General features: G+C 43.5%; 2 protein-coding genes across 5 annotated transcripts in view; one reads left to right on the plus strand and one right to left on the minus strand.

Annotated features, from left to right (window-relative positions):
* kat6b (K(lysine) acetyltransferase 6B) overlaps positions 1-13,769 on the plus strand; it is a 51,138-nt gene extending 37,369 nt beyond the window's left edge. For all 3 annotated transcript variants that reach the window (XM_061909735.1, XM_061909734.1, XM_061909736.1), the window contains exons 12-17: positions 1,645-1,738; positions 6,247-6,478; positions 8,182-8,341; positions 8,691-8,975; positions 9,742-10,018; positions 10,271-13,769. In XM_061909735.1, the coding sequence (XP_061765719.1) occupies positions 1,645-1,738; positions 6,247-6,478; positions 8,182-8,341; positions 8,691-8,975; positions 9,742-10,018; positions 10,271-13,014 (3,792 nt within the window). In that variant the 3' untranslated portion in view covers positions 13,015-13,769. The remainder of the gene's footprint in view (positions 1-1,644; positions 1,739-6,246; positions 6,479-8,181; positions 8,342-8,690; positions 8,976-9,741; positions 10,019-10,270) is intronic.
* LOC133558388 (dual specificity phosphatase 29-like) lies at positions 13,525-17,485 on the minus strand. 2 transcript variants are annotated; one of them, XM_061909737.1, is made up of 3 exons: positions 17,210-17,485; positions 16,921-17,144; positions 13,525-14,185 (listed from the first exon to the last, which is right to left on the minus strand). In XM_061909737.1, the coding sequence occupies exons 1-3, from the start codon at positions 17,356-17,358 to the stop codon at positions 13,941-13,943; spliced, it is 618 nt and encodes a 205-aa protein (XP_061765721.1). In that variant the 5' UTR covers positions 17,359-17,485; the 3' UTR covers positions 13,525-13,940. The 2 variants fall into 2 exon arrangements, with proteins under 2 accessions (XP_061765721.1, XP_061765723.1); XM_061909739.1 differs by having other exon boundaries at positions 17,227-17,467.
* Between the last annotated feature and the right edge of the window lie 3,963 nt (positions 17,486-21,448).

A 21,448-nucleotide genomic window follows, 5' to 3' on the forward strand; every position in this document is an offset into this window, starting at 1 on the left:
TACTGGGATGCCAATTGATGGGGTGGTCATATATTCCCATTTAGATGAAGAATTAATCATAATTTTCATGCAAGTTTGAAAAAAAAAAAAAAAAAAAAGGTGCCGCAAACCATCATCTTTTTTTTTTTTCTTGCCATCTCCGGGTCTCAGTTAAATGTCAACGTTAACCACCTTCTCAATTTGTGGCCACATTCTTCTACTACATAAATTAAAGGCATGGTTTATAATGGAGAACACAGGTGTCAAACTCAAGGCCCAAGACCCGCCACATTATTTTATATGGCCCGTGTACGACTGGAAATAATATGCGCCAGTAAGGGCCTTACCTTTTCTTACTAAATGTAATCATTTTTTTTCCATTTTGAAAGTAAAACATGTATGTACTGTGTGAAATTGCATACCTTTAGTATAGTATCCAATAATGCAACAAATATTATATTATCATACTTTCTAAACAGTATTTTTATCAAAATAAAAAGTAAATACCAAAATATCTGTTTGACTTAGGAAATTTAAAGCAAGTTATCCACCCGATTAAACGGTGTAATAATGATAATGGATTTAAGGTAAAATGTACGGTGGTTTTTACAGCACAATAATGTACATAACATTTAAAAAAAACTCTATCGCTGTTTTTTTACAATACAATTTAGTGAACTGAGCTGCCAGTTTTTTTTACTGTACAATATATAGCTGTTGTTTTTACAGTGTGTTACTGTAAATGGGAAAACAGTACAGATTTTTTTCACGGTAAATAACTGGCAGCTGCCAGAATTAAAAAACACAGTGTTACTGTAAGAACAATTGTGACTTTTACTACAAAATTCTGACGTCCAAGCTGCCTTTTTTCCCGTAAAGTAACATTTACTGTATATTTTGCCATAATATTCTGGTGACTTAGTGGGAATTTTTTTTTACTGTAAAATATCCAGATGTTTTATGTAAAAATATGTACAAAATAAACAAATTCAGATGCAAATTCATATATTAATCACTGTTATAAACGGCCATCTGAAGGCAGCCATAACTGATGTGGCCCTCAATAAAAATAAGTTTGACACTCCGGATCTACAATCAACTTTCACCAGCTCAGAGGCGAGGCAGCAGTTACCCGCCTCAGTACATCAGTATAGCAGCATAAGCTATTTAACACTCTGTCATCACACACCTCTAAATAGTTTGCTTGTGCTAGCGCTTATAATACTATCACTAGTACTGGGTTAGTATTCACATCACGACTTGTAAATGGAGTATTGTTGACAGTTTTTGGGTGCTTATTTAAAGGACTTAATCGGCGAAATAGTGTACTCCAAATACCTCTTACTTGCTGTATTTTACAACTTGGAATGCATAAAAAAATAAAATGTATCCTTGTCCTACGTAGGGGATTATGGATGATAAGCAAAACCCCCCAAAAAGTGCAGTTCCAATGCAATTTGGTGTGTTGATACATCAGGTTTGCATTGATTCACTCATTTGGCCCTCAATGTCCATTTGAGTTCTCCGTAAGTCCGCTGCCTTTAGATCATCTTATTATTGAACTCTCTCGGCCGTGTGCGCTGACGAGGACAATGGCAGGTGCAGTAAATTGCCAGTTTCAGCAGCACAGCTCTGACATACTTGATCTGTTTCTCCTTCCCGCAGGAAAAGCTTTGCCAGCAGAAGTACAATGTCTCCTGCATAATGATCATGCCTCAGTACCAAAGGCAAGGATTTGGACGCTTCCTTATTGATTTCAGTAAGTTCCTTAATGTTTTTTTATTTTGTTTTTTTAAAGAGCACTCAAGTTTTCTTGGGTCTTTCAATCTGAAGCGTTGAATTTGCAGCTAGTGGGAAGGTGCTGTTATTTGGTTAAGGTGCTGAGTGGCCTAATCAAGGGCATTCATTAGCTGTGCTGAGGCGATCACACATGATTAAAAGTAGGAAACAGTACGGTTCTGTCTGCATACATGATTTCATTTAAACTGTGTCACATGCTCACTTTCATCACAGCCTATCATTTTCCATCATACTCGGAAGTAGCTGCTTAGCCACTGGGCGGTAATGGAGCATTTGATTTCCTGTTCACTTTGGGGAGCCATTGAGGCACGCGTGCGCGCAGCAAGGATCTTGCGATATTGAGAGTGATCTGATAACAAAGACGAGGAGGATTAAGGGAGATTGAACGCAGCTGAGTTGTCGGCTCTTTGAGGACGTGATATTGGAAGATGTAACGCCGGAGATGGGAAGTTGTTTAGATTAACAGATTTCCCTCTTTTGGGGGATTGTAGGAACAGGCAGGTAGCTCCAAGGCAGGCACATGTTCAGCTCTCAGGCTCAAATATTGTAAACGCTCTAATTAACACCCCTATTCAGTTAGTCACTGGGTGCGCGATCTACAAAAAACAGCTTCCTTTTAGTAGTGCAGGGTCAGTAAAACTTTGCCATTAACAGCTGTGGTTGTAGGCGACCTCCTGTAGATTTTTTTAACTAATGTAAGGAGCTGCCTGTGAAGTACTTTATCATGAGTGGGCAGCATCCAACAGCTTTATATACCTCTGCATGCGCAATAAAATGTGAGTTTCGCTACACTGCCTTTGGTGTAAAACTCATGTGTTAGACTTGCTGTACTGTTGTTTACAATGAACTCAGCAGCACTTATAATGCTGACTGAGCAATTTGTGCCTTACATATTATACAACATCAGTGTTTTTCTATAAATAACTGTATATAAATGCCAGTGTTTATCTGTAAACAACAATATATAAATAATAAATGTCAGTTTTACATTATTTATAATTACTATTTATTATTTATCTGCTCACTCTTCTGTTACAGAGAACAAGGAAATTCAATAAGATTAGCATTAAATAAGCTCTGCTTCTTCCTACTCCTTTTCGTACATGCTGTGATGAAACGACAGGAACTGTGAGATGCTTAACATTGTATTGTATACATGTTCAAAATAAACTGAAACTGAACTGAACATTGGTTCAGTTTTTCTGCGGGGTTCTGTCTTACAGTTGTTTATAAATGGCCGTTCAGTTCAGTTTCAGTTTATTTCAAACATGCATACGATACATTGTAATGCATGACACATTTTGAGTTTTTTCAATTAAAGCACGTCCGAAAAGGAGTAGGAAGAACCTGAGTTTATTTAATCCTACCCCTTTTCATACCATAGCAATTTTATCCCATTTCCTTGTTCTCTGTAACAGAACAGTGAATAAATAAATAATATACCATAGTAAGGAAACAAATATTAAATACATAAATCATCTTTATCTCCCCAAAAAAAAAGGGTTCAAGATGTTCATCATAATTATTGTTCTGTGTACTTTTTGATCACTTGTTGTTTGACCAGTCTCTTAAACTGAAACATATTGGTGCTTTGTTAGATTTTTTTGTGTGTAATCCATTCCATAATTTAATTCCACATACTGATGTACTAAAAGTTTTAAGTGTTGTAAGAGCATACACATGTTTTAAATTAGATTTTCCTCTGTTATATTTCTCCTCTTTTGTTGAGAAGAATTGTTGTACATTCTTGGGTAGCAGGTTATAGTTTGCTTTTTACATAATTTTAGCTGTTTGCAAATGCACCAAATTGTTGAATTTCAATATTTGTGATTCAATAAATAAAGGGTTTGCATGTTCTTTCTGTCCAAAATTATGTATTATTCTAATAGATTTTTTTTGTAACACAGTTAGTGAATGAAGCACACATTTATAGTTGTTTCCCCATATTTCTACACAATAACTCAGATATGGTGAGCAGTAAAGAATATGAAGTTATTTTTGGTCGGAAAAATGTTTTTTCTTTATTAATTATTGACGTGTTTCTTGCTACTTTATGTTGTATATTCTTGACATGAGATTTCCAGTTCATTTTATCATCTATTATTAAACCATTATTTGACCATTTGTTCAAAAGACAATGGTAGGCAACCCCTATATTTTTCATAGTATTGTAATAATCGCCACAAAATGGCAGGAGCTACATGTCACGAATGGTCAGTATCCTGGAACATCTACCACTACATGTGCTTTAAAAAGTTACTACTCAGCTCTTAGTGTGAAATCCATGCATGTATGTTTACTTATTGCAGCATTGATCCTGGCTGAACACGCTGTTCCTTACTGTTATTACAACATTGGTTGGCTGTTGTGCAGTATTCTTGTTTATAAGTCATCATGTGAAGAAAATATTATGTATAATGAGTTTGCACATTCTTGAAAGAGCAGCATCTCTCCAATTATCGCTTGCTTCCAATTGACACCCCGTCCTCTTTGTGGTTTAGGTAAATAAAAAAGTATAATTAGAGGCTTTAATCCACATTATATATTGCCAGAACATTAAAGGGCTACTGAAATGAGATTTTCTTATTTAAACGGGGACAGCAGGTCCATTCTATGTGTCATACTTAATCATTTTGCGATATTGCCATATTTTCAAAGGATTTAGTAGAGAACATCGACGATAAAGTTCGCAACTTTTGGTGCTGATAAAAAAGCCTTGCCTGTACCGGAAGTAGCAGACGATATGCGTGTGACGTCACAGGTTGTGGAGCTCCTCACATCTGAACATTGTTTACAATCCTGGCCACCAACAGCGAGAGCGATTCGGACCGAGAAAGCGACGATTTCCCCATTAATTTGAGCGATGATGAAAGATTCGTGGATGAGGAAAGTGAGAGTGAAGGACTAGGAAAAAAAAAAGACTATACAGTGGGAGCGATTCAGATGTTATTAGACACATTTACTACAATAATTCTGGAAAATCCCTTATCTGCTTAGTGTGTTACTAGTGTTTTAGTGAGATTATATGTTCGTACCTGTACAACCTGAAGGTCGGCCCCACACCTTTCTTCAGCACCAGTTGACGGGTGGTGGCGATGCCCATCTGTGCCCTTCGCAAGGGACCCTCTTTGAAACACGATCTTTCGAAATGATCGCTGCATAATACACTGTATTTTGTGTGTGTGGTCCAATCCAACCGTGTTCACTTGACCGCTCTGTTCCATAGTAAAGCTTCACCGTCATCTTTCGGGAATGTAAACAACGAAACACCGGGTGTGTTTGTATTGCTAAAGGCGGCCGCAATACACCGCTTCCCCACCTACAGCTTTCTTCTTTGACGTCTCCCATTATTCATTGAACAAATTGCAAAAGATTCCTCAACACAGACGTCCATAATACTGTGGAATTATGCGATAAAAACAGACAACCTATAGCTGGGAACGGTGCTGGAACAAGATGTCCTCTACAATGCGTGACGTCACGCGCACGACACATCATACCGCGACATTTTAGCATGATTCTTCCGCGCAAACTTAAAAATTGCAATTTAGTAAACTAAACCGTCCGTATTGGCATGTGTTGCAATGTTAATATTTCATCATTGATATATAAACTATCAGACTGCGTGGTCGGTAGTAGTGGGTTTCAGTAGGCCTTTAAAGATAAAAGGGAAACTGGTGTATGGTAGAAGATTTAATGATCATAAGTTAAAATACAACTAAAACGTTCCTATTAATTTAGCTGTCACATGGTCAGTAGAAATAATTGTTTGGAGTAACTCCCGACCCAAGTTTGGGAAACCTCTCTCTTAAACAACGATGCAGCATTTAGAGTAGAGTTGTCTTTTTAAGTCCTCATTTAAAATTCCCCTTTTTTGTTGTATTAACAATATTATAGCCCGCACTAAGTGGCAGAAACAAAACAAAGAACATGCTTTGAGGAAGTTGAATATTTAAAGAGAAGTGTTTGTCATCACAGAATCCTCCCGTGAGCCTCAGTGATGAATCATTTTCATCATCTGTTTGCCGATTAGATGTGCTTGTTTGACGCTGGGTCGTGGGTGCACGTTAAAAGGCATTAATTAATTCCATGCAGTTCATAATGGATGACCCTTGACGGTGGCTGCAATGAAACTAATTACACACACACAGCTCACGTATTAGTTTGCTCGTTATCTCTTGCTTATGCAGTCTCTTGAAAGCAATGCCACTGCCTTTTTGTTGCTGCCTCTTTAATTCTCTCCTCCAGCATCTGTCATTGCTTTGGCAGAGAGGAGAACTGATTGCTTCTCTTTTACTATTTGAAGGTGAAATCCCAAGCAGGGTCACATCCTAGCATTAAAAAGAGGAGTGAGGAAGGGATGGTGGGGTGAATTGAAATGCAATCTGAAATAACCCAGCAGTTCCTTCTTATAGCTTGACTAAAGCATTTTTCATTTGTCTCTCTTTTTTTTTTCTTTTTTTTTAGGTTACCTCCTCACCAGGCAAGAAGGACAAGCCGGCTCCCCGGAGAAGCCACTGTCAGATCTGGGTCGCTTATCCTACCTGGCATATTGGAAAAGTGTCATCCTGGAGTACCTCTATAAGCACCCAGATAAACACGTCAGTGTTAAAGGAATAAGCAGGGCCACTGGGATGTGTCCGCACGACATCGCCGCCACGCTGCAGCACCTCGGCATGATTGACAGACAGGACGGACGGTCAGTTTGTTGCGCACTGCCGCCTTCCCTCCGATCCCAGTCTTGCATATGTGTACAAGTGTGTGCGCGTGTGTGTATGTAACGTCTGACTTATCCAGGCCAGTGGGTATTTTTATCAGTGTCTCCATTAGTGTTGCTGAATATTGACAGAAGTAAGTCAGGTTAAGCACCCCCAAGGACAAACCAGCACCTGCCGGCCCAGGCGAGTCCTCCATGCAGCTAAATATCGCTTCATCACTCCCAATATTAATGCTGTCTAAATGGGTGGCTAAAAATGCCATTATATTGCTAAATTTAAAGTAATGCATAAAGGGCATTATGAGCTTTGCGCAAACATGTTTATACAGTAAATCAGGGCTATTCGGAATGCATAGTTGATAAAAGAAACATCAAGGAGGTTGCTTACAGCCACAGTGGTTAATGCCTGTTTTTTTCTTCCTGGGGCTAATTGGAGCAGGTAATTTACTTTCGTAGAACACCTACTTACTACTGGAGATTCTGTGGTTAAGGGACTTGAAGTGGTCATCGGAGCTCTTTTGGATGTATGTTCCTTTTTGACTGTAGTTAAATGTATAATAGACTGTATTTATATTATTCACATGTGAATAATGCTGTTAAATAGACAGTATTTATATTATTCACATGTGAAAAATGCTGTATAATAGACTGTATTTATATTATTCACATGTGAATAATGCTGTGCAATAGACTGTATTTATATTATTCACATGTGAATAATGCTGTACAATAGACTGTATTTATATTATTCACATGTGAATAATGCTGTGCAATAGACTGTATTTATATTATTCACATATAAAAATACCTGAGTGTTTATTGTCTATTGTGAGCGAACTGTTGTGCTGAATTTCCCTCCAGGGATCAATAAAGTACTTTCTATTCTGTTCTGTTATGAAAGAAAAAGGTGTCAATCGTAGTTTTGATTGACAGAGATATAGCAATAGATAGATAGATAGATAGATAGTACTTTATTGATTCCTTCAGGAGAGTTCCTTCAGGAAAATTAAAATTCCAGCAGCAGTGTACAGAGTTGAGATCAATTTAAATAAAAGTAAAAAGTAAATAATGGGGGTTTAAATGGAAACAAAATAGATAAATATTACAATAAGAATAAAAACTAAAAAGCAACAATGAGAATAAAAATATAACAGTAAAATAAGAATATAACAAGACAAACTAGGCAGTAGTGACCATGTTATGAAAAAGTATTGCACTTATTGTTTTGCATCCCCTGTCATCCTAGTACCCCCCGCCCCCCGCCCCGCTAATTAATTTAAAACCTCTTCTCACTCCTGCGCTTACCAAAGGCATGCGGTTAAAGTAAGCATGCGCTAATTATTTTAAAACTTCTTCTCACTCCGGTACTTACCAAAGGTATGCAGTAAAAATTTGAGTGGTATGTAAGCTTGGACCTTAAATCCTACTGAATAGCTCTTAATCTTCTTCCTTTTATGCGATTTCAAATTACCGGTATTGAAATCAGCCTCCTTCATTTTAAAAATGCTGACAGGGGAAGTGTCCCTCGTGACATCACGAGGTTGACCAGGCGGTAATACTAAGCATGCGCTAATTATTTTGGGATGTGAGTTTGACCCGTCAGTAATTCAAGGCAGGCGCATGCTATATGCTTTGCGGCAATTAAAGGAAATACAGTATTTAATGTTGGGTATGCTCGTATTCAGGGTGGTGCTGATCAGGAGAGAGCAACTGATCCAGCGACACATGGAGAGGCTGAGGGCAAACCCCCGCTGGAACGAGGTGGACCCAGACGCCCTGCGCTGGACGCGCTCCACGTCGCTCAACGCCGTCCTGTCCGAGGAGGAGCGGGAGGCAGAGATGGATGTAGGTTTCCGCCATCCGTCTGGCGGCGCACTGTTTGTTTGTGCTTGCCTGCCATGCTGAATATTTGCTTGATGAGTTCAAATGAAAGCCATTAACCAGCATCTAAAGGCATTTAAATGTCATGCAAAATTCCTGTCACTCAGCTCACATTGCACATGAAATGCAATCTCTTATTGGCTGCTTCACGTCAATGATGGCAAATATCCGATCGGGATGTTGCTCCCATCCTATCAAGATACAACCTGCAGGGATCCATTTGTCACAAGGCTAATTCCCATTAGCCTCATTGCTCACATGCAGGAGTCGCGTCCCTCCCCGAGATAATGCATCTCGTCTGTTTAATTACCAGGCTGAGCGGCTGAAGGAGCAGGCCAGTTGCTGGGAGAAAGAAGAGCGAGAGAGCCACGTGATGAATCACAGCCGCAGGCAGTCGCTCACCAAGGTGCACTGTAAGGTGCCCTACAGGACATACGAGCGACGCCACGCACCATCATGGAGCCGACGCATCCAGCAGCAACAACAGCTGCAGCAGCAGAACGTTAGTGATGACGATGATGACGAAGCGGAGGATGACTCCGATGGCTCACCACCCACCCTGACAAAGGCTCATGTGATGCTGGCCGCCAAGCAAAAGGTGACTTTTATTGTTTTTTGTTGTTATGAATCACGCTCGCCTCCCCTTGCGTAACCACAAATCACATGTTCTCCCAAGCGGTACTTTCACATTGATCACGTTCTTATTCTAGGACAGAGTGGAATTAAATGCACATCATGAAATGCCCCCCCTCTTTCACTTCATTAGTGTTGTGTACTCAGGCGAGATGAAAGTTGGGATGAATATTCATGAATTCAGCCGAGGGTTCAGTGGAGCCCTGCTGTCATCCGGAGCCTCCTTGTGTGCCTGCAGCTGTGGATAATAGATTGTAGATAGTTTTACTGCTGGTGTCCAGGCTATGTAGGCTCTGAACCTTGTACTGTTGTCCCTGGTCATGCTATATTTACACCTCCCTGCCTCTTCTTTGAATCTGACATCCTTCACTGCCCCCTGCTGCTGGAGATGATATTACAACTTAGCCAATGAAAAATATAGTATGGAAACACTCGGTGGTTATTAAGTTCACGTTCTTCTTGTGAGGCAAAGAAAGGGCAGCAGTTGTGTCGTGGCAACCACTGAGAAATGTAAAATGTGGACTGTGGTTTCTGCCTGTCTCATTTGTGGCTCCCCGCACTCTGCTGCATTGCTCCAACAATGTGGTTTTTAACATTTTTACTTTCTCAATGAATTTCTGCCTCATCCCAATGGAGGTCACCCACCGAGTACACTAGTTTTAATTTACGGCAAAGCAACTCGGACTGAACTTTCTCACTGCAATTTTTTTCTTTCTTTCTTTTTTTTACAGCGAAGCATCATGCTCAAGAAAAGGGGGCGTAAACGAAAGAGAATTAACAGCAGCGTAACAACGGAGACCATCTCTGAGACCACCGAGGTGCTGAATGAGCCTTTCGACAACTCCGATGACGAGTGTCCTATGCCGTTGTTGGAGCGCACCTGCAGAGGGGGCAAGATAGCGGAGGAGGAAGACGGGGCGAGCAAGATCACGCCTGTGAAACGCAGAAGAGGTCGACCAAGACTCAAGGAAACAGCACAGAGAGGCAATCTACAACACTGGAATGAAGGTAGACATTGCTGTTTCTATGTTGAAGTATATCACGTTTACTCAATTCCACATGTCTGAGAAGAAGTAGGACAAAGTTATATCCATGTCTCAAAAGTTAATTGGTTTGTTCACTTCCTGTCTGTAAAATGTACCATTTATTAGTTTATAGTTGGTGTATTCATTATTAAAGAATAAAGAAATGATTAAAGAGTAAAACTGCACAAAACAATGCATGGAAGTAAAATTTGCCTTTTTTTTCTCTCTTTCAAAGGCACCGATGTCCTCTCCAAGACGCCCAGCAGACCTCGTCCGGTGAAGCGAAAGAAAGGTTGGCCCAAAGGAGTCAAGCGAGGCCCACCCAAGTGGCGGCTCAAGAATGAACGGAAAATGGGCTTCAAGCTGAACCTTTACACGCCGCCTGAAACGCCCATGGAAGCGGAGCAGCATCATATTCAGGCCGAAGAAGCGCTCCCCGACGGCACCAGGGCGGCCAGACGCTCGGTCCGCCCGCAGTTCACGTCACGCAGCGTCCACTCGGAACCCCCCAGCCCCGCTGATCATCACTCGCTGAAGTCCAGCTCCCCCGAGGGCTCGCAGGCGGCTTCTCCGGCGTGCTCGCCCGCCGCGGCCTCTCCTGTGGCCATGTCACCCAGACACAAAGACGAAGGTGCGTCGCCAGAGCATCGAGAAGATGACCGTCAAAGTGAGCACGAGCTGGACTCCCCAACCAAAGATCACAGCGCAGAAGTCGCATCGCCGGTTAATCACAGTGAGGAGCAGAGGACTCAAGATCAGGACGAAGATGACGACAAGACAGAGCCTGAGTGCTGCCAAATAGAGGCGGCGCAGACCTCAAAAGAAACGCCCGAATGCGCGCAAAGTTTTTTAGATCCGGAAGAAGACTTTGACAGTGCGTCGGTTCAGCAGCTTTTGAAAGTTCCGGCCAGTGAAGAAGAATCAACTGTCGCTGCAGACCGCATTCAGTATGAATGTGCTGAAATGAAAGCAGCGTTGTCGCCTCCTGCAGCTGAAGCGCTTTCTTCGGTAGCAGCTGTGGACTCCGATAACCCTGTTGAGTCTGAGTCAGAAGAAGAGAGCGCGCCCACTCCGGGTCACGTGCCTCCTCCGCCTGCTGAGAGGCTATCACTCAGTTCCGTGCTCAGGGACGACCCCCCGATCTGTGCAGAGATCGACTCCGAGACCGCCCAGGCAGTTCAGTCCCTGACGCAGGAGAGTGAGCGCGACACCGTGTTTCAGGAGTGTGTGGAGAGCCAGGAAGCCTGCAGGAACTTGCACACCTACGCCCCGGTCACCCCGATGGAAGACTGCCCCCACTCGGAACACAACAGCCCGCTTTCGTCGGCACACTCCCATCCCAGCCAGTCGGTGCGCTCCGTCAACAGCCCGGCCGTGTCCATCTTGGAGACGGGCTACACGCAAATCAGCCCCGACCACAGTGCCATCTCCGTGCCCTCCATCCACAACATGGAGACCAGCCCCATGATGGACGTGCCGTCAGTGTCGGATCACTCGCAGCAGGTAGTAGACAGCGGCTTCAGCGATCTGGGCAGCATCGAGAGCACCACCGAGAACTACGAGAATCCCAGCAGCTACGACTCCACCATGGGAGGCAGCATCTGCGGGGCCGGCCCCTCGCAGGGAGGCTGCCCCTACGGGGGCATGCCGCCCAGCAGCTTGGCCCAGAGCAGCTGCGCCGTCAGCCAGCAAATGGCAGGCGTCAACCCCGGCAGCTGTGGGATGATTCAGCAAAACAGCCTGAGCTCTCCGCCGCACTGCAACGTCAAGTCCCCGCAGGGCTGCCTGGTGGTGGTGGAGAGGCCCCCCAGCACCAGTCAGCACAGCCAGCGGGGCACGCACAGCCAACACAGCTCCCTCAGCAGGCACGGCCCTCACAATCAGCACGGCCAACACAATCAGCACGGCCCTCACAATCAGCTAAGCCAGCACAGTCAACTCAATCCCCACAGCCAACACGGCCACCACCACCACCACCACCACCACAATCACCACCTGCAGCACAATCAGCTCAGCCAGCACAATCAACACGCGCCGCATAACCTTCACAATCAGCACGCCGCGCAGGACGCCGTGCCTCAGTGTGCCGTCCCCGCCAACTTCGCCACCACCATGCAACTGGCCGACATACCCGAATCCGGCAACCCCAACTTCGCCCTCTATGAGAGGATCAACCACCAGGGGGAGTACGGTGGCGGGCACTACTCCCAGTCGTCAGGCCTCAGTCTTGCCAAGCTGCAGCAGTTCACCAACACGTTCATCGAGCACCCCCACTCGCTCCCCTTCAACCACTCGACGGCGCACCCCATCACGTCTTACGCCAACACCCCCTCGCTGTCATCGCAGCACTCCAGCCTGGTGTCTTTGTCCCAGACCTCGCATCGAGTCCCCACCCCCCAGGTGCAGGCCACCATGACCCCGCCCCCCAACCTCAGCTCCCCGCCGGCGGCCATGATGCTTCAGCGCAACATGGGCATCACGCCCGCTCAACGCATCCAGTCCCAAATGGCGCCTAAAAGTCACGTCATGTCGGCGCGCTCCAAGTCGGCCCCGCTGTCGCACCACCACCAACACCACCACCACCACCAGCAGCAGCAGATGTACGCCCGGCCGGCGCAGACTGTCGCCATGCAGGCGCCGGCCAGGACGCTGGCCGGCATGCCGCGCATGAACATGAGCGTCAACATCATGCCGGCGCCGGCCTACAACTCCATGAACATGTCGTCGCTCAACGCCATGAACAGCTACGGCATGAGCCAGCCCATGCTGAACAGCAGCTACCATGGCAACCATGCCTACATGAACCAGTCGCCCCAGTACTCTATGCAGATGGGCATGATGGGAACGCAGCCATACCCCCAGCAGCCCATGCAGGCTCCGCCACATGGCAACATGGTGTACACTCCAGCTGGTCACCATGGTTACGTGAACACGGGCATATCCAAGCAATCTCTGAAGGGGCCTTTCATCAGGCGGTAACCCTGATGCGCTGATCTGGCCTTTTTATCCCCTTTGTGTGTGCGCTCCCGTTTCCTTTCATTTGTCGGTCCCTCAAGGGACGAAACCAGCAGCAGCACTTGGAAAGAATGCAAACATTTTCATGAACTCTGAAGCTAATGTTTTCAAATGAATTTAAAGAGAAGTATTTTTGGTCCTCTTAAGATGGGAAGCCTTACATCGCGGTGATGTTGATGATGAAAATCTATTTAAGGAGGCAGGTTTCAGAGGCTCCGAGGTCGGCGTCATCAGTGCTCTTGCGGTCGTGTAGCAGCCTCCACTCAAGCCATTTAATGTGCCTGCTGCAAGTGGAACCTGTTCAGTGTACCTGTCTAACAGTGCTGACGATTCGTTTGTACTATATTCATGCCTTTGTATATTTAAATTATTGTACGTATTTTGTAAAGTGGCAACTCTAGCATGCTTGGGTCTGCGTTAGTGACAGTGCATTGAGTAGTACTGTACAAGTGTCGTGCTTAAATAGCCAAGCCATTTTAAAGATATCGGGCCTTTTATTAGGTTTCCCTCCGCAAAGGGATAAAGATGAAACTATATTTTGTTAATTCTAATAATGTACAAAAAAAACCAACATATGTAAACTTTAGTCTGGTTTTCTGTTGCGCTTTGAGAGATTTTATTGCTATATGTATGTATAATTCTGAAGTCTTTTTGTAACAGATCTCCTTCAGGCAGCTTTCTGTTAAATAAAGCAGACTGATTTCTGTCCAAATATTCAAGTGCTTGTTTGTACTCCTAATTTCAAACCTAAATGATGAAATAATACAGATGTAGTCTAAAGTTAGACCTGTTTGAATATTATTAACGCATGTCATCTCTCCTTTCATTTAGCCTGACAATGCAAGACGAGACAATAACACACATTTAGAATCCTGGCATCTTTTTTCTTTTCACGCTCCTTTCGACTGTGACTCATCTCTCTCTGTCGGCTGACTCTCTTCTTTGCGCCGCTGCAGAAGGCGCTCGTCCAGCGCCCTCAGCTGCTTCAGGAAGCCCCAGTTGGGCATGATTCTCCTGCGAGTCTTCACATGCTCAACGGCGTCCACCAGCGTCATGTCCTGGCAGATCATCAGGTAGGCGAGAAACAGCGTGGCCGAGCGACTCCTCCCCATCACGCAGTGAACAAGGAGTTTGTCTGCAGGTACACACACACACACACACAGAAAACAGGTCAGTTTGTCTTTTAAAGTGTATTAAATTAATGTACTTTCAATGTATGTGAAAAATCCAAAAGATGCCTGGTGGGATAGATTGTCAGCAAATATGCATTTTCAGCCTCTTTATTATTGGGTATAGTATCAGTTTTACTTGTGAAGATTTTTTCTATTTTTTTTTTTGCAGTTTTTCATGTTTCCATATGTGATTGCAACTGACTGATAACTGTGAATTGTGAATTATATTTATATAGCGCTTTTCTCTAGTGACTCAAAGCGCTTTACATAGTGACACCCAATATCTAAGTTACATTTAAACCAGTGTGGGTGGCACTGGGAGCAGGTGGGTAAAGTGTCTTGCCCAAGGACACAACGGCAGTGACTAGGATGGCGGAAGCGGGAATCGAACCTGCAACCCTCAAGTTGCTGGCACGGCCGCTCTACCAACCGAGCTATGCCGCCCCACTGAGATGAGTTTAAAAAAAATCTACATTTTACTGTTGAAAATTTCATAAGGTTGTAAATAAAAAATACAGAAAAAAAACATTTAATTTCAGAAACAAACTTTCTATAATGTTGAATTAAGTAATTAACATTTTTACCACAAGAAGCTCATGATTTATTTAGTAAAAAACAAAAAAAACAACAAACACTTAAGTCACGGGTGTCAAACTAATTTTAGCTCAGGGGCAGCATGGAGTAAAATCTATTCCCACGTGGGCCGGACTGGTATTATGGCATTAAAACTTAAAAATAATGACAAATTCAAATTGTTTTCTTTGTCTTACTTAGGCCAAAAATAGAGCAAGGACATTTTGAAACTGCACATATTTTTTCCTCAAAATGGTCTTGTAATATGTAAATTTTCAAAAACACCATGATGAACTTAGACTTTGCCTCAGTGTTTTTACAAAGCCAGTAAACTATAAGCACTTCCTGTTTAGGATTCTCATATTGACAATTCACCATGAAAGACGTGCCGGGATAAGAAATCAAGTGTTTCCTCAAACCGCCGCATTGGTGAAATCAAGGAACACCTTAATTTATTATTATTCAAATATTACAATTATAATATAAACAAAACTATTATTTAAATGACACCATAGTCAAAATCAATGTAACATGCCGTAATTACAAACAGTATCAATGTAATCATGGTGGATTTATGCCTAAAATAAAATAGAAAAAACACAAAGAATGTAGAAACACACATTTTTACAATGGAGTTCAAGGTGCGCATCATGCATTCAACCAATTGCGAGCGCTGCATGGAACTTTTGATGATGTCAATTTAAGTCTGTGCATTTCACCGTTTTGGTATTTTATCCGTTGAGTGGATCTTTTACAATGAAGGAAGGTATTGTGCGTCGATACCGACGCCATCTACTGCCGGTTACAACAGGAGCAACTGATTACTTGCACTGCACTGATTGGAGTAGCTGAAACCAATGCAGAGGGCGCTTATAGTCAGCTGACATGTCCTCTTTAAACACTGTCATGTGTGACGTGGTCTACACTTGAATTGCTATTGCGACATCTAGTGGACACATTAAGAACGGCATTAGCGACTCATTTTTATTTTTAGTAATCTGATTTTGCGGGTCAGATTAAACCTGTTTTCCTGCGGTCCGTACGTTTGATTCATTAAGTGCTCACAGAATTAAATTCTGCAAATCAAACTATTTTTAAATTTAAAAATTATATAGATTTTTCATAAACACAAATAACAGTGTAAAATAATGATGGGTCCCGTGAATGACACATCAGTGAGTGTATGGCACACTTACTACACGTATTGACACTGCACTGATACTGTGTTGGTGTTTCATAACGGCGCCATCTGTTGGAATAAAAAAGTCACTACATTTAACCTGCAATTAAATACAGTAATTAAATATATTTTTTTGTTTTAAAAACAAATATTCATATTATAAAAATAAAATATAATGAAAAGCAAAAACATTTAAGAAAAAACACGATACAATTAAATAATTTCTTAAACAACTAAAAGTCTGATACTTCTGTACTGTAAATTTAAATTGGTATAAGGTGGTGCTTCTAAAAACCGTTGTGGTGAAGAAAGAGCTGAGCCGGAAGGCAAAGCTCTCAATCTACCGGTCGATCTACGTTCCCATCCTCACCTATGGTTATGAGCTTCGGGTTATGACCGAAAGGACAAGATCACGGGTACAAGCGGCCGAAATTAAGTTTCCTCCGCCGGGTGGCGGGGCTCTCCCTTAGGGTGAGGAGCTCAAAGTAAAGCTGCCGCTCCTCCACATCGAGAGGAGCTAGATGAGGTGGTTCGGGCATCTGGTCAGGATGCCACCCGAACGCCTCCCTAAGGAGGTGTTTCGGGCACGTCCGACCGGTAGGAGGCCACGGGGAAGACCCAGGACACGTGGGGAAGACTACGTCTCCTGGCTGGCCTGGGAACGCCTCGGGATTCCCTGGGGAGAGCTGGGTGAAGTGGCTGGAGATAGGGAAGTTTGGGCTTCCCTACTTAGGCTGCTGCCCCCGCGACCCAACCTCGGATAAGCGGAAGAAGATGGATGGATGAAGGTGGGGCTTCTAAAAACCATCATAAAATACTCATAAAAGTTCAAACCAAATTTAATAATCCCCAATTATTGTTGGTAGTTTTGTAAAATTTTTACTGAAATAGATGAACTAAAGTATTTACTGCTTATTTGAACTCCTTTTGCATCCTTTTTCTTACTCTGAGGGTCCATCAGCGCGGCTTCAATGAACCGGGCTGCTGAGAAAAAATACTGGCTGAGGTCGAATGTCGGGGTGTCTGAGGCCAGCACGCCGTGGTACACCACGCCCATGTCGCCATAGTAACCGGCTCCGGTGTCCACGTTGTTCCACGTGCCCTCCGCTGCGTTCAAGACGTGCGTGATGCCCAGCCTTTTCAGCTTCAGCTTGTCTTTCGCTGTCTCCCTGTCAAGGTGCACGCCCTTTTTAATCCCATTCCAATTATTTGGAGTAAGGTGTTCTTTACTTACTCGTCGCCAATGCAGACCTGAGGCCACACCTCGCTGTAAGGCGTGTACGCCGGGCAGCCACGGTTGAGGATTTTGTCCAGCTCATAGCCGCTGGGGGTCACGTAGTCGCCGCTTGTCTCGGGAGACGCTCGCTTCCTTTCACACGTCATTTATTCGCTTGCTGCTTTATATAACGGCAAAACAACAGCCTCTGGCGGGGCCTGTCGTCCTCTTAGGCAGGACGTGCGAAGGCTTCCTGAAGGAAAGATTGTGTAACCGCCGCCGCTGCCGTGACGGCCATCAAATGTAGAGTTTATTTTTAGGGCCGGGATGTGGCGAGCGCTCCTGACCTTAGCTGCCACTCTGGAAAACTTCCCTGAGCACACTGTGTTAATGTTTGCAGCTGACTTTCCAATGTATGCTTTGTGTGTCACATTTTACTGAGCTGTCTTCTTCACAAAACTTAAAAAAACTGATTTGGGGCGGTAAAGCTTGGTTGATATAGTGGCCGTGCCAGCAACTTGAGGGTTCCTGGTTCGATCCCCGCTTCTGCCATCCTAGTCCCTGCCGTTGTGTCCTTGGGCAAGACACTTTACCCACTTGCTCCCAGTGCCACCCACACTTGTTTAAAAATGTAACTTAGATCTATTGGGTTTCACTATGTAAAGCGCTTTGAGTCACTAGAGAAAAGCGCTATATAAATATGATTCACTTCACTTTACATTTGTATTATAGCTTACAGTGGGGCAAAAAAGTATTTAGTCAGCCACCGATTGTGCAAGTTCTCCCACTTAAAATGATGACAGAGGTCTGTAATTTTCATCATAGGTACACTTCAACTGTGAGAGACAGAATGTGAAAATAAAATCCAGGAATTCACATTAAAGAATTTATTTGTAAATGATGGTGGAAAATAAGTATTTGGTCAACCATTCAAAGCTCTCACTGATGGAAGGAGGTTTTGGCTCAAAATCTCACGATACATGGCCCCATTCATTCTTTCCTTAACACGGATCAATTGTCCTGTCCCCTTAGCAGAAAAGCAGACCCAAAGCATGATGTTTCCACCCCCATGTTTCACAGTAGGTATGGTGTTCGTGGGATGCAACTCAGTATTCTTCTTCCTCCAAACACGACGAGTTGAGTTTATACCAAAATGGATACTTGGATGATACAGCAGAGGATTGGGAGGATGTCATGTGGTCAGATGAAACCAAAATAGAACTTTTTGGTATAATCTCAACTCGTCGTGTTTGGAGGAAGAAGAATACTGAGTTGCATCCCAAGAACACCAAACCTACTGTGAAGCATGGGGGTGGAAACATCATGCTTTGGGGCTGTTTTTCTGCTAAGGGGACAGGACGATTGATCCGTGTTAAGGAAAGAATGAATGGGGCCATGTAGAGATGCGTGGTTTGCGGTCGCAACCGCGGAGTCCGCGGATAAACCACGGGTCGGGCGGGTGACATGACGAAAAAATTGATTTTAAATAGATTCGGGCGGGTGGTGGTTGAACCAATTCTTTACTTTGAGGCTGTTTTTCTGCTAAGGGGACAGGACGATTGATCCGTGTTAAGGAAAGAATGAATGGGGCCATGTATCGTGAGATTTTGAGCCAAAACCTTCTTCCATCAGTGAGAGCTTTGAATGGTTAACCAAATACTTATTTTCCACCATAATTTACAAATAAATTCTCTTAAAATTCCTACAATGTGAACTCCTGGATTTTTTTTCACATTCTGTCTCTCACAGTTGAAGTGTACCTATGATGAAAATTACAGACCTCTGTCATCATTTTAAGTGGGAGAACTTGCACAATCGGTGGCTGACTAAATAATGTTTTGTTTCACTGTATGTAATAATGTAAAATGGGCTATTTTAGTCCAAAAAGTGAGGAACAGAATATATTGGAGTTTGAGATTCTTGTTTTTTGACAAATTACATTTGTAAAACCACAAACATTTTAACGCAGGGGGGTCAAACTTTTTGAAGGCTGAATTGCAGTTATGGAAGCCCACAGGGTGCTTACTACCTGCAACAGTCAATGTAAATTAATTTTATTGTATGGGGATAGATAGGTTGATTGGCAACACTAAATTGGCCCTAGTGTGTGAATGTGAGTGTGAATGTTGTCTGTCTATCTGTATAGGCCCTGCGATGAGGTGGCGGCTTGTCCAGGGTGTACACCGCCTTCCGCCTGATTGTAGCTGAGATAGGCACCAGCGCCCCCCGTCACCCCAAAGGGAATAAGCGGTAGAAAATGGGTGGATGGATGTATGCCTTATATCAGTTGTTCTCAAACTTTTTTCGCCAGTACCACCTCAGCAGAAACTTGGCCCTCCAAGTACCACCGTAATGACCAACGGTAAAATACAGTAGCAGAGTAGGCCTAAGTATTCGTTAAAAACAAGGCAGAGGTTTTATCTGACAGGTACATTTAATATTTTTTGCACACAGTTTGAACATTAACACTGTTTGAATATAGGGAAATAAAACGCTTACCACAGTTTGAGAATCATCGCCTTACATTATTACACAATTTCCTATGTATTTCAATACATTTACATTATATTTTTTTTACTTACAATTTGATGGATAACTTGCTTTGAAAGTCAAAGAGAGATGCAGATATTCAAGTACTTTTATTTTTTATTTGTTGAATTGGGGCAACACAGTGGGGGAGGGGTTAGTGCGTCTGCCTCAAAATACGAAGGTCCTGAATAGTTTTGGGTTCAATCCCGGGCTCGGGATCGTTCGGTGTGGAGTTTGCATGTTCTCCCCGTGACTGCGTGGGTTCCCTCCGGGTACTCCGGCTTCCTCCCACTTCCAAAGACATGCACCTGGGGATAGGTTGATTGGCAACACTAAATTGTCCCTAGTGTGTGAATGTGAGTGTGAATGTTGTCTGTCTATCTGTGTTGGCCCTGTGATGAGGTGGAGACTTGTCCAGGGTGTACACCGCCTTCCGCCCGATTGTAGCTGAGATAGGCACCAGCGCCCCCCGAGACCCCAAAGGGAATAAGCGGTAGAAAATGGATGGATGGATGGATGGAATCGTGGAACTGGTAGTTTTTTGCACGATCAGATATTACTAAAGTTTAAGCTCGGTTGGTAGAGTGGCTGTGCCAGCAACTCGAGGGTTGCAGGTTCGATTCCCGCTTCCGCCATCGTAGTCACCGCCGTTGTGTCCTTGAGCAAGACACTTTACCCACCTACTCCCAGTGCCACCCACACTGGTTTAAATGTAACTTAGATATTGGGTTTCACTACGTAAAGCGCTTTGAGTCACTCGAGAAAAGCGCTATATAAATATAATTCACTTCACAATAGACATCCAATTTTTCTGTCAAAATTAAACGAACAAATTTAGTAGGAAAGGTGCTTCATTCCTGCACATTATTTCAGGGTTTTCTCAGGCCACATCAATGGATGTGACTGGCCAGGTGGGTTTGTCACCTGTGTTTTAACACCTTCTTTCCTGACTTCCCCACCGGAAAATTGCATGGAAATAGACTTTTGCATAATCCTGCCGAAGAAACCAGCTCACTAGCTTGTTTCATCTTGCACAATTTCTTTAGTTCATCACATGCAACAAAGTAATCCAGTGCTAAAAATAGAAAGTTTGAAAGTTTTTCAATGATTTGCAAATCTTTTTCGAGTTATATTCAATTGAATGGACTGCAAAGACAAGATAATTAATGTTCGAACTGGTACTCTTTTATATTTTTCATCATTTGGAATTTGATGCCTGCAACATGTTTCAAAAAAGCTGTAATGGGAGCAAAGTTCAAAAGCCAGCATCTGTGATGGTATGGGGGTGTATTAGTGGCCAAGGCATGGGTAACTTACACATCTGTGAAGGCACCATTAATGCTGAAAGGTACATACAGGTTTTGGAGCATGACCCGCCTCCGCTTGGGATGGTTTCCTGCTGGCTCCGCTGTGAACGGGACTCTCGCTGCTGTGTTGGATCCGCTTTGGACTGGACTCTCGCGACTGTGTTGGATCCATTATGGATTGAACTTTCACAGTATCATGTTAGACCCGCTCGACATCCATTGCTTTCCTCCTCTCCAAGGTTCTCATAGTCATCATTGTCACCGACGTCCCACTGGGTGTGAGTTTTCCTTGCCCTTATGTGGGCCTACCGAGGATGTCGTAGTGGTTTGTGCAGCCCTTTGAGACACTAGTGATTTAGGGCTATATAAGTAAACATTGATTGATTGATATGTTGTCATCTAGGCAACGTTTTCATGGACG

The sequence above is a fragment of the Nerophis ophidion genome, linkage group LG08 (assembly GCF_033978795.1).
Source record: "Nerophis ophidion isolate RoL-2023_Sa linkage group LG08, RoL_Noph_v1.0, whole genome shotgun sequence".
In the NCBI taxonomy this organism is placed as follows: Eukaryota; Metazoa; Chordata; class Actinopteri; order Syngnathiformes; family Syngnathidae; genus Nerophis; species Nerophis ophidion.